This window comes from Toxotes jaculatrix, chromosome 5 (assembly GCF_017976425.1).
Source record: "Toxotes jaculatrix isolate fToxJac2 chromosome 5, fToxJac2.pri, whole genome shotgun sequence".
Lineage (NCBI taxonomy): Eukaryota > Metazoa > Chordata > Actinopteri > Toxotidae > Toxotes > Toxotes jaculatrix.
Window position 1 is genome coordinate 15,120,700 of NC_054398.1, and position 14,410 is coordinate 15,135,109.

General features: G+C 40.5%; 1 protein-coding gene across 1 annotated transcript; it reads left to right on the plus strand.

Annotated features, from left to right (window-relative positions):
• Positions 1–410: 410 nt before the first annotated feature.
• gnrhr4 (gonadotropin releasing hormone receptor 4) lies at positions 411–10,603 on the plus strand. The gene is made up of 3 exons (XM_041038292.1): positions 411–926; positions 9,831–10,035; positions 10,134–10,603. Exons 1-3 carry the CDS (start codon positions 411–413, stop codon positions 10,601–10,603), a joined length of 1,191 nt encoding a protein of 396 aa, XP_040894226.1.
• The last annotated feature ends 3,807 nt before the right edge of the window (positions 10,604–14,410 follow it).

Sequence of the window (14,410 nt, forward strand, 5' to 3'; positions counted from 1 at the left end):
GACGCTCACTGAGATCTCCATTAGCGCGCACTGTCGCCTCGGCTTCTAATTGCAGGTAAGCTATTTTTTTTTTATCTGCGTCGTAAATTGTTTTAATTCTGGTGTCATTTATTGTGCGCCAATTAAAGCTGGATGTGCCAGGAATTCCTGCTGTTTTTAAGGATGCATGTGACGTGTGGCTCTTACGCGCAGCATCTGTCTCCTGTGGCATGTAGGCTTCCAAACATAAATCCACGAGAATTTAAAACAAATTTCTAAATAATTCCTTTCTTTTCTTGGTTTTAACATTTGAAGTTCCAGTTGGAGATGCAGATGGAGAAGAAAGGCACAGTCTAGGAGTAGCCGGGATCATTGCCCCTGCTTGTACTTGTGCCTCCCGTCAGTCAGTCAGTCAGGCTCCGGTGTTCATTATGTTCCACCAGTTGACGGATCAAACCGTGAATGGCAGCTGTCTGGGACCCACCTCTGTGTGCAATAAGACCGCTGGTGGAGACGCGCTCCAGCTGCCCACTTTCTCCACCGCGGCCAAAGTCAGAGTCATCATCACCTTCACTCTGTGCGCAGTGTCAGCTGTGTGCAACTTGGTTGTGCTGTGGGCTGCAGGCAACGGCGGCAAGCGCAAGTCACACGTCAGGATCCTCATAATGAACCTGACGGTGGCGGACCTGCTGGTGACTTTCATCGTGATGCCCGTGGACGCGGTGTGGAATATCACGGTGCAGTGGCAGGCGGGAGACGTCGCCTGCAGGTTGTTAATGTTCATGAAGCTGGTGGCGATGTACTCCTGCGCTTTTGTAACTGTGGTCATTAGCTTGGATAGACAGTCTGCCATCCTCAATCCTCTGGGCATCAGTGAGGCCAAAAGGAAAAGCAAAATCATGTTGACTGTGGCCTGGACGATGAGTGTGATCCTCTCACTCCCTCAGGTAAGAGAAAACACGTTTTGTATGTTCTGCCAGTCTGGGGCTTTTCATCAAATACTTCTCTCACTGCTCTGTGCTCATACGAGACTTCTTACTACTTGAAAGCTGTTGGCTGTACAGGTCACCCATCACTGTTTACCGGCCTTTTATCAGCAGGAGAATGAAGACTTGCCCATAAAGACACTGTGAGTGTACTTTCCTGTTTTGAAAGGGACTCACATCCAGCTCATTGAGTGTTGATGAAAAGGGAGATGAAGGTTAATTACTTTTCTGTTAAGTCTGCAGAAGGAATCATAATGAAACAACATTCAGGTAATCAAGAGATGAAAAAAAAATCTTATGCGACATAAAAAGTGCAGCTGGTTCTCTCAATCTGCAGTGCTGTGTATAAATTAATAGGTGCACTTTGCTTTTACCCACTTTGAACAACTAAACACCTTTACATTGACCTGCTGTATTCACAGTGTTTGGATTACTTGAGTTAATTAAAGTTTTATGGTTAAAAAAATGGCTGTAAGCTATTTATTTCCAAGTGGCTTAAAGCAGCACAGTACTTAACATTAGTATGAACACAATTAGCTCCAGCACATTGAAGCACAAGGTTCAAATCAAATTGCTTAACAACATATGATAAATTGATAACATTCCTTGAACTGGTCTGAACTGCTGAATGTGAATGAGACAGCTGCTCACATTAATGAAATTGGATTTCTGATCAGATCAGGGATCTATGACCTGACACCCTTTCAAGAGGTTTGCAAATATCAGGAGTTCTTATCAAGTACCTAATCAGGTGTAAGATCAACCTTTTTATTTTCTCAACCTCATCTGAGGTCACTGGTCCAGTCTGGGGTGAAAGAAGTCTAACCTCTCATACAGATGCTGGCATAATAATATGTGACTGTTTAAGGACAGAACCAAAGCTGAGGACGCAGAGGTCACGCTCATGTTTTTCTGGCAATTTAGGGGGATTTAAACAGTGAAATTTTCCCTTTTTTACAGGTAGAGACAAATTACATTTGGTGGGTTTTCAAATGCTGATTCCAGTTTTTTGGAGTCACTATCTCTTTATGTGAGACTGCCCTCCAGGTTAACGCCGAAGCATGACATACAGTATGTTTCTATTGAAGTGATGATGGATGGTAGCCGTAGAAACTAACTCTCATCACTGACTCTCACCTTTTGGGAGCACAGGGGGAAGTCAGATGACGTTATAGAGCAACAGATTCAGCAGAAGGAGGAGGTTGGGGTGGACGGATGGGTGAATAAAACAGAAGACCACCATCTTCCATTTCCTTCCAAAGAGACAACATTGTTAATTAATAACCATGTTAACCACATGGTTATTAGTGTAACTATGATGAAGGGGGTCCCCTGTACTTAATCCAACAAGACCTTAACCACATAATTGTTTCACACGTTATAAAGCAGATACATGATTTATAAGGGTTTTGAAAGGGACAGATGATGTAGTCCTGTCCCAAAAAGGACCTCAGATCAGAATGAGCCTTTATGTTAGGACATGGACAACAGTTTGTGCACACTGTTGGACATTTTAGCAAAAAATTAAAGAAGCAGTTGACTTTTTTTTTTAAACACTCTCTTTGTTAATTGTCGGCTTTAATGACTAACTCACTATTTCATTCGCCATGGAAAAGATTCTTGTGTGATCTTTGGACGGCCCAGTCAGTATTATTCTTACCCACAAATATATGTTAGTAATTTCTCTTGTATGTACCAGCTGAAGAGAGTGCAATTATCAGAAGTCCTGAGGCTCTCTCATGCAGAGGCCCTTTTTTTGTGAAATAAGGAGAGAGATGACTCACAAACCACTAACATGAAAAGTAAAAAGAGGTCCAACTGAGAATGTTGTGTACAGTATAGCACAGACAAAACAGCCAATATGGTATGAAATAGTGGGATGTAATGAGTTGATAAGTGGTGGAATCCCAGTTATCAACTGATCTATTCAAAACAAATCCATTAGTGTTAGATTCACAAATAGGAAATAAGGAGAAATTTTGTCCAAAAAACAGAAAACAATAGGAACTTGAAACGTGCAATACTACTATTTATTTATTTTTGAATATATTGTTATTTCAGTTCTTATTCAGTGCATTCCTGAACCATTTTAATGAAATGCAAGTGTGAAACTCAGACATTTTGAAAACTGAGGGGCCTTTATGATTTTTTCTGTGAGCGATCTGAGAGACCTGTCAACAATAAGTCAGAACATAATGTCAAAAACTGTTGAACAATTAACCATATGTAGTATGTATGTAACTCACTGAGGTCAGAAGTGCAGCCCCTGCCATTGTTCGCTCATTATTTTCAAGGCCACTGTGCAGAGTAACAAGTAATGCAGCAGATTTCATGGCAACAACAGCAACCCAATATGTGATGTTGCCTTATTTAGACTTTTATCTGACACAGGCTAGGTTTAGCTACTCAGAGTGTAAAACCGAGTTGCCAGTGAGAGATGACAGGAAAGACAATGGCACATATATTTGAAGGCTTCCCTTTTATTTTACCGAGTTACGAAGGAATAGACAGCCCAGTCACAGTGGCTCCTGCTGCTGTGCATCTGAAGCCTTTTCACAGGTAGCAAAGATGGTGGCTGCAGATTTTAATGGCACAAAACAAGTGTCTGTAGCTATAGCCTGTTTTTCCAAATAGTGCCAATGAGTGATGTTTTTCTTTATGAACTGTACCCCTCTAAATGATTATTCATGATTCATTCATTTGTGAATGATTTTTTATGACTGACCTATGAGGCAAAAGTACAGTTAGCACCACACTGTGACAGGCTGATTAGTTGATGGGTGCCAATATGTCTTGATGTGGGGCTCTTCCTGCACCTCTACACTCTCACGGCAGGGATGTACCAAGAGCCACTGACCTCTGAGGAACCTCTTTCAGCTGAAAAGCTTCTGCAAATGTTCTTTGAAAGGCAAATGGTTATCTCACAAACCTGCTGTTTATTTTTGAATCTTTGAAAGAGCAAAAAGGGGAAAAAAAGCTGTACACTGTCTTGCATATAAATTCTGCAGTCTTTGGGTCATAAGACTCTCATTAGGCAACAATCAGAACAAAATGAAACCCAGGACCTTTGATGGAGGCACAAAGTGACTTAGATGTGTAGACATGGCTTTTATGTTAATTCATGCAGATTTCCATTATTTGCTAGCTTTACTTTTCAATAAACCCAAACTAAAATAAGTGTTTTAAGGTCAGTTTCAGAAACGCGGGTAAAACTGACTTTGAAAAAAGACTTGAGTGACATGATGCAGCACTTATCAGCAGAGCTACAGCAACAACGGCCATCATAGCTCCAGTAATTTAAGTTGAACAGTTAAACAGATGGTGCCATGTACCGTTAGAAAGCTGGCTGGCTTGTATACTGCTTATTATTTGCTCTAACACTCTGTTCAGCACAGTAGCTGCACAGCTTCAAAAAAGAAAAAAAAAACAAAAAACAATGATAAGCAACACGTGGCAACTGCAGTATGATTGAGGTTAGGGAAGGATCACGACCATGGCAAATAAAATATTGTTAGGATATGGATAAACCTGCTATCATTAGTATTTTTATATTAGCAATGGATCAAATAATTCCGTTATGTGTAGTATAAAAGTGGTGACAAATCCACCAAGACTTATTGTTCAATTCTGCAGAGGTTTCAACATATTTGGACTCATTGTTTTGCCACCCACACCTTTACTGTTTTCAAAAGCTCTGATAGCTGGTGAACAGAATGGAGCATTTAGCACCTAAAGAAAGCAATATTTCCCCCATGAGTTGGTACAGATCAAAACAGAATTAAAAGGACAGTGGTTATTACAGTTACCTGGTGGCCAGAAAAAATGGTTCCAAATTAATGCTTATGTTGCTCTGTGTCTGCAGGGTGTCTATGTAGGCAAATGTTTTCTAACAATCTCATCTTACCAACTTCATAAGGTGATTATACGTGTGTGTGTTTACAGCTCCTTTCTGCTACTCCCAAGAATCTGAAAAAAATCAGTTAATGCTACTTTAAGGTTAGGCAACTTAAAAAACTTGGTTGGGTGAGACAAGGACTGTGGTTACAGAGAACAAAAGCAAATATTATTTGGAAGTTTGTGATGCAGACTCCAGTCTCCCACACACTGGGATACTGGGCAGAAAAACACAGCAACAGAAATAATAAGCAGGAAATGCCTCAGCAGAAAAGCTGATCTTTAGTTCTGGCTACAGAGGAGTGCACAACCCCTGCTGACCAGTCTGTAACTGCAACACTTTGCAAGTTTTGAGACAGAAGTGAACACCATTAGTCATGTAACCACCCCAGACTTGACAAATCTGCTTGCTTCATGGGGGTTTAAACCAGTGTGCGTTGTCTTCAAACTGAACTTTCAGGTCCACAGTACATCTTCTCACTGGTAACCTGTAGCAACCAGCCTACACCATCGCAGCCCCTTGCATTTTTTTCATCTTGTGCTATTATTAGTCTGAATGCAGTCTAATTCATGCTCCTGAAATTTGCTCTGAGGACTTTAGTTTTGTTAGATAGAACTGTTGGACATGTTAGACATACCGTATTCCACAGGTTAACTTCTCTCTGTAATCAGATAGGGTTAGGGTTTGAAAAATACAGTTATGGCATGAACAGGAAGTTTTATGCGTGAACTCTCATTCAGACTGGATTTATTGCTCTGAGGTGGGGTGATTTTAACATTACCAGTTTTTTCATCCCCACTCCAGTAATAATTTCAAGTGCAGTTACCTTCTTCTTTTTGGTGAACTCGCCGGTCTATCACTGCATTACTTTGACACTGAAGAAAACTGAAGAATAATGTTTTAAAACTTGTTATTAAAACATTATTCTTAGACAACTTCTGAAGCAGAGCCACTGGCTCCCATCACTGTAGGGGTCAAACATTCAGGCCTGTATCCTTCTCTTTTTGTATGCAACACATGCACTCGCCCACTTGTCTAGAATATGGTGAAGGATGACTCATCTGACCATATCACTTTTTTTCCACATCTCTGTAGACCAGTGCCTCTGGTTTTTGCACCACTGAACTCTCAAAAGTGCATTCATCTTTGTAACGAGGGCTTTATGAACGGCAACCCTTCTGTAATATGCCTCTCTGTGTAATTCTCAGCGGATTGTTCTTGCCAACCCAGTCAGATCACATCCTGCATTGACATTTTCAGTCACTCTCATCTCATCTGGTTTTCCTCAGGTATCACACTAATGCACGAGCAACGTGTCATCAAGTGCGCTATCGACCGCAATATCCAACCTTATTTACTGATGTTTTTCTCATAGATCTAAACGCCAGACCGCGACAGAAGGGACGGGCGGCGGGCATTGTGGGTAATTCCACTGTGAGCTGTATTGTATAAAGCCAGACCGCGACAGAAGGGACGGGCGGCGGGCATTGTGGGTGCATTTCAAAGCTACAGTTGATCAAGTCCTACCTGAGGTCAACCATGTGTCAGGAATGGCTCACTGGCCTTGCTGTCAACAGTATCAATCACTCAATATGGGAGCAGGTTTCATATGATGACATTATTGATGATTGTGTCTGTGTCTGTTATCCATGGTTTGTCACTGTAGAGAAACCATTGCTGGCTAAGATGTTGCTAGGAAAAATAACTAGACTGCAACCTGAAGGATGACTTGCTCCTTAATTGGGAGGCATATTCTGTTTACTCAGAAACTTGTGCTCATTCCTTCGCTTATGTACGTATGTGAACCTTTGATTCACCACATACAAACTGGCAATAAAAAAAGCAATACAAACATCATTTAACTGGGCTCCAATGTTAGGATGTGTTGCTATGTCAGCTCTAACTCTCACACATGCATCATACATGTGTGACGCATATACACATATAGGGCATGTATGACACGTGCACATGTAGGTATTTTAAAGTATAAATACACAAAAATAACAACACTAGAAATAATACAGAATCACACCTTTAACTGTGATGCAAATGCAGCTTTAGTGGCTTCATGCTGGTGTAACCATCATCAAGGACCATCTGAAGTTAACCATCTATGCAGCCCTGACTTACACTATTTCAGTTTTTTAAATCTGACCACCTCCTGCACCATCCTCTCACCGATATTCATATACAATTGTTGTTTTGTACATCATAAGTGGAAAATACACAGTATGTATCTATTTAAATGAACTGGTGCATTTTGGTATTGAATATTTGAAAGAGGAAATGTATTTTTGTATAACAGGGTACAGTTACATTTTACTTTAACCCCAATATTTAGCATTAACATGCACTATATAAACATTTAATAAATGGTTTAGACCACATTATAATGTATTTTTAAGTTGCAATAAGGACATTATTTATAAATGTACAGGGTCTGTCAACAATTTTATATCACATCAGCATATTTTATATCATTATAACTATGTTGTACTATATTGTAAATCTATATCTAAGTGTAACCCACAAAATTTTGATTGTTGCAGAGCAGAACATCCACTTTTCCTTTTATTTTACCCTATTTTCCCACACTGTCCGACAGTATATACTACGTATTCTTTATCAGCTTGTTCCAATATTTCATTGAAGCAATACTTTATGAAGTTTAGAGTGAATTAAATATTTAAACCCAAGAACCAATGTCTACATGGATGCACCATTACATCAAAGGGATATAAATATTCTGGATGTCCTGCGCATCAATCTGTACACGTTTTCTCAGATTCAGCATGACATATTTGTTTTTTTTCATGCAAACTTTGGACTCTCCTCTAGATTTTGTGTGAGTTTGAACTTAGCTCAAACACCATGATTTTGTCCTGATTGACAGCAAATGACTGTGGGGCTGAACATGTTTTTAAAAAAAGCTTTCAAAACCACATCCTTAGACAGAGACGGTTCTTTAAATACCCACAGACAAGTCAATACATGTTTTATTACTACACATAGATGAAAAACTGACACTGGACTGGGGTAAGCTGCTTAGTGATGCCGGCCTTTAAATGTCCACATAAAACCGAGTTTATTGTGTGAAGCACATTGTGTACATTGAAAGATCCACATATTCTGACATATTTGTTGAAGTAAAAAAAAAAAGATGTCTTGCTCATAAAGTGGACTTATCCATGCTTTCCTGGGCAGATGTACTGTTCCTGACTTGCAGTAGCTCAGCTGTTGTATAGCTCAGCCTTTGCAGTCCATTTATCTTCACTGTGGAATCTGAGGGACTCAAACAAACTGCACTAAATGTCTTGATAAAAAGAAATAGCCAGGAGCAATACTGCTGCTGTCTCTATTGTCTCAGTGCAGTAGCTGCCAGGTACTCTCACAATTCAACTCATGTTTTAGCCTTGAGGTTTGACTCTCCCTTTGAGGCTTGCACCACATGGAGTCTGCCCTCAGTTTACATGATAACACATCTCTACATAAAATAACATGCTAACACTGATTTGACGTTTAGACCATGCCACAAACATAAATTAGAAACATACAAGCTGTCATGCATGCTTGTGGTTTGCATATATAGAATGTTTTATTTAGTTTTAAGATCTCAGCTTGTGGTCTGTTTTTTGAAGTCACAGATTCAATTTATTTTCTCATCTATGTGTTTTGGCTTGCAGACAAGCACGGGAACACATATAATGAAGACATTGTCTTGGGAGAACTGTACAACTGTTGACCAGACACTGAGTTTATGCTGTGGTTTTTAACTCATTTTGATGAGAATACAATTAGGCATCAAATTAATTTAAGTTCTTTTGAGGAAACCCTGGACTGGGTTTTTTTTCCTTTGCGGCTGGCTTCATTTCTCCTGCTAGAATCATAATTAGCTTAACAGAGGATCAGAAGTGTACATGACCCACAATGAATGCAGTGTCTTATGGAATTGTTGCTCCTCCAAGATAAATATAGTTTTTATCTTAGACGTGCGCAGCCAAAGGAAATCTCATTTCAAAATGGCAAGGACATGCAACATATTCAGCTGTGAGAGTGTGATAACAGCCGAATACGTTTATCTTGTCTATGTATTTAAATGCTCTGCACATTTTAGCCAGTGCCAGTTTGATTCAAACTCGTTAGAATATATGTATAAAGCAATTCAATATTCTAATTATCACCTTTATTATTATATTTAGACATATTGTCAGTAAATAACACGAGCATTTTGAGCTCCATTCTTGTTCCGATTCTTCAGATTTTTTGATTTTTACAGTGGAAGTTTGTTCATCACAGAAAGAACAGATGCAATGTGAGGCAGCGGTCACAATCAGCTATAAATGCTCTGCATAAAATCAATAATTTGTCAGTGAAAGGCTGAATATTATGGGTCTAATAATAACGCTGCCTGTGCAGGTGTAGAGGAGTAATTAGAATACCTCTTAAGCAGAAAAAGCCTTTCTTCTGAGGAAGAAAAAGTACACAAAATTACAAGTGCTTTCATGATTGATTCATGTTTCAGAATCCACACGCATTCCTACTTTATGAATAAATATTAAAAACTATAGAGCTGCTGTTGGTGCTATTATCTCTATGGGTAGTTTGCCAAATCTACAGCATTACAGTCATAAAATATTGTTAATATTACAGAACATCTGTTTCTGCAATAGCCCAGCCATTCTTCTTATTGTCCCATCAGATCAGCTGAGGAGTCAACAATCAGATTCTGATTGAAGGAAAAAAAATTCTGCACCTGTAGATCCTCACTCCAGGCTCCTCTGAGAGCCTTTGTTTCTCCTCGTCTCCTCCAAGATGCATTGAAGGGATCGGCACATGTATCACGATGGCAGACCTTATTCATTTATTCATGGGCTGGAGCGTAGAGGAGCAATGACTTGAGATGCCCATTCTGTCTGTTTAACTGATTTAGATTTATTGCTAAGCAGAACTGTTCTTGTCTTTTCATACAGATGTTTATATTTCATAATGTGACCATCACAGTGCCAGAGAACTTCACCCAGTGCACCACCCATGGCAGTTTTGTCCAGCACTGGCAGGAGACCATGTACAACATGTTCACCTTTGTGTGCCTCTTCCTCCTGCCTTTGGTCATTATGATCTTCTGTTACACACGAATCCTTGTTGAGATATCCAGCCGCATGGCTCGGAGTAACCGTAAGTCTCATGTTTGCAACAAAACCTGCAATCAAAATGTGTTTTTTGAGACACAAGTGGTTATGCATGACAAAGATAATGTTTTCTTTCTCATCTAGTGGTGTCGAGAGATGTTCATCTCCGCCGCTCTCACAACAACATCCCAAAAGCTCGGATGAGGACTCTTAAGATGAGCATTGTCATCGTGACATCGTTCATCATCTGCTGGACACCGTACTACCTCCTAGGCCTGTGGTATTGGTTGTTTCCCGAGAAAATGGAGGAGACGGTTTCCCATTCACTGACTCATATGCTCTTTATCTTTGGCCTCTTCAATGCCTGTCTAGACCCCATCACTTACGGTCTGTTCACCATTCATCTCCAAAAGGGTCTAAAGAAATGCTGTCGAAGCCCAAACACGCGGACTGAACTAGAAAATAACACTTGTGTTATGCACATGACTCGCCTGTCATCTCACAGGCAGATTGCCTCAGGTAACCACAATACAGACCTAGAGGAGGTAAACTACAAGAACAGAACAAAAAGTGGCTTCCAGTCAAGTCCAATCATCCCAGTAAGCAAGATATAGTAGCGTAAAGTATTTTAGTAAATAGTATCTCTGCATTTAATCAGTGCTGAGCTGAGTCTTTTACGAGAGATGACAGCAAATTCATCAATTTATTGAGTTCACTGCATTGCTGAAGCTCCACAAAAATTCATTGTCTTTTGTCAGACAAATCTGTTCTTTTTTTGTTCCACTGATGTAAACAATGCTGTGTTAAACTCAGCCCTGGTCTGTCATCCCGCACATTGTCTGTCCCGCACATCGTCTGTCACACATAATATCTTGGATGCCACTGATCAAATTTTGACAAAGCGTCGCAGAGCGATGCTTGTTTTTGCTCTTTTGCAGCATTTTACTAAATTACCATGATTGGCAGAGGGTGATCCTGCATCACACAAAATGTGTCACACGGTGCTGATAAGATTTTTGGGAAGCGTGAAGACCCACTTGGGTAAGTTTAAATCCAGGTTGAGCAGATGACAAATCTGTTTAGACTTACTGTAAACAGTCTAAAAATATCTTGGACTGGATTGGATATGTCCCAACTTTGACTGACAAGTTGAAAGGTAGTCACATCCACAACACACTCACACACCCACACACACACACACACACACACACACATTTTTATAGTATGTTGGGTTTTTTGCTGTGAGGTTCTGTGGCTATCATTGCTTGTTGACTGAAAACTGCTCTATGTCGTTCATGGTGCTTTGCAATCTAAAAGACTGTGATTTGGTTTCATTGCAAAAATGAATGTTACATTGTGATCATTATTGATCAAGACAGCCTTTTTAATAAATGTTATGGCATACAGTAGAATGTATTGAATGTACCTGTACTGCATGTTGTTGATGTGTTATTGACAGCTTGTCTGAGATCAATTCTGTGTTTACTGTGTTGCACAAAGATCACACTGGAGACAAAGCTCTGTAAAGTCACCATAATTTATCACGTCATTTGGTATATTTCATATTAGTATTAGTTGTATTATTAGCACATTATGTTGTGAATTGTGTTGCTTTCTATGAAAGAGCAATGGATAAGAAAAAAATTAAATTTGAAACTTTGTAATGTAAAGTTAACAGTAAAAACTTAATTTACTTATGTAATATGTTGTTGCAACACTAGTGCAAGAAAAAGAGTGATCAATAGTGTTTGTTTGCATGATATTGTTTACTTTCCATGAGTTATGCAAGATGTGATGTAAACTTGCAATGTGCTTATTTGTTGAATAAAAAAATTCAACCTTTCTTTTTCCACTCACTGCATTGGGTGATGTACAGTGAGTTCATTAAGCTCTTGTACAGTTGTGATCACCTGGAATTGGCCCAATTATTCAAAATGACAAAATCTTCATGGTTCTGGGATAATGATGCTTTTACTGCAATACAGCTTATACCTTCCGTCTTCTCCGTTTTCACCACCAAAATGAAAATCTTTTGTGAACTGCTGAGCTGAAATGAGCAATCCGTTCCAATGTTTCACTGACATGACCATAGGAGCACTTTGTATAAAGTCACAAAAGCACAGATATTACTTATGGCTAAACAGACACTGAATGGTGTATTTATCTAACTCTCTTAAGGCAAGGCAAGGCAAGGCAAGGTTATTTGTTTAGTACATTGCAACAACAAGGTAATTAAATAATACATGCAAGTGATTGAAAGAAAACGTAAAAGAAACCTAAGACAAAACAAACAAAAGAGATAGAAAGTCTTTACCCTTGATTTAAAAGTATTGACAGTTGCAGCAGACCTGCAGTTCTGTGGGAATTTTATCCAGATATGTGGAGCATAAAAACTGAATGCTGCTTCTCCATGTTTAGTTTTGACACTGGGGACAGAAAGCAGACCTGTCCCAGTTGACCTGAGGGGTTTGAATGATTCATAATGTAGCAGCAGATCAGATATGCATTCTGGCCCTAAACCATTCAGTGCTTTGTAAACCAACAACAGTATTTTGAAATCAAATCTTTGAAAGAAGGCAGTGAAAAGATCTGAGAACTGGAGTGAAATGATCTTCTTTCTTGGTCTTAGTGAGGACTCGAGCAGCAGCTTTGTAAATCAGCGCTGGCTGTCAATTTTTTTTTTTGCGAGACCAGTAAACACACCATTACAGTAGTCATGTCAACTTAAAATAAATGCATGGACAAGTTTTTCCAAAGACATAAGTACTTTTATCCTTGAAATGTTCTTAAGGTGATAGCTTAAGGTAATTGTCTTAATGTGGCTCAGGTCTGAGATCTGATGGCCACACTAAGATTTCTGGCTCGGTTTGTGTTTTTTTTTTTACCTGTATTGACTGTACTGACTTTTAATCATTCTTCTTTGTCTCCAAAACATTGACTTGTTTTGTCTTTGTTTATTTGAAGAATATTCTGGCACATCCAGTTGTTGATTGGTTCAGTGCACTTACTCAGAGCTTGTAAAGGGTTATGGTCCCATGGTGAAATATTTATGTAAATTTGTGAGTCATCAGCATAGTTATGGTAGCATATTTTCTTGTTAGTGGGAGCATGTAGATGCTGAACAGAAGAGGTCCCAGAATGGAGCCGTGGGGAACTCCTCATGTAATTTTTGTCTGCTCAGATGCGTAATTAGCTATAGAAATTAGTTTCTGTCCTATAAGTAGGGCTTATATACCCAGATTTCCAGTCGGTCTAGTAATATGTCTGTGTTTAAGTGGAAGATTTGATTCACCTACGACCACCCCCCCACCCCCCCTCTCCATAACTGACAATCAGGTGAGGAGTCAGCTTAAGAAGATCAAGGCAAGGAAGGCCCCAGGCCCGGATGGGATCAGCCCTCGACTTCTGAAGGACTGTGCTGATCAGCTCTGCGGCGTGTTCAGTCACATGTTCAACTTGAGCCTGAGACTGGAGAAGGTCCCGGCCTTGTGGAAAACCTCCTGTGTGGTTCCGGTCCCGAAGACATCGCGTCCAAAGGAGCCAAACCACTTCAGGCCTGTTGCTCTGACGTCTCATCTAATGAAGACTATGGAGAGGATCATCCTGAGGCAGCTGCGAGAGATTGTGGGCTCACAACTAGATCCTCTGCAGTTTGCTTATCAGACGGGGATTGGGGTGGACGATGCAGTGACCTACCTGCTGCACAGATCACTGCTACACCTGGAGGACAGCGGGAGTGCTGTGAGAGTCGTGTTCTTTGACTTCTCCAGTGCTTTTAACACAATCCAGCCGTCACTGCTCAGTGTGAAGATGGAGAACATGGGAGTGGACCAACGCCTGGCTGCATGGACAAAAGACTATCTCACAGACAGACCACAGTATGAGAGGCTGCATCACTGTGTGTCTGATGTGGTGCTGTGCAGTACAGGAGCCCCTCAGGGTACCGTGCTCTCCCCCTTCCTCTTCACACTGTACACCTCGGACTTCACCTACAACACCACCCACTGCCATATCCAGAAGTTCTCGGATGACACAGCTGTCGTTGGCTGTGTTTCTGAGGGAAATGACCTGGAATACAGGAAGGTCATCAAGGACTTTGCCTGCTGGAGTGAGCTCAACCAGCTGCAGCTCAACACGAGCAAGACAAAGGAGATGATCATCAACTTCCAGAGGAAAGGACATCACCTCACTTTGGTGAACATCCAGGGAGTGGACATCGAGCTGGTGGACAGCTACAAATTCCTGGGTGTTCACCTAAACAATAAACTGGACTGGTCTGACCACACCCATGCCCTCTACAAGAAGGGACAGAGTCGACTCCACCTGCTGAGGAGGCTGAGGTCCTTCGGAGTGTGCAGGCCTCTGCTCAGGACTTTTTATGACTCTGTGATTTTTTATGCTGTTGTCTGCTGGAGAGGGGG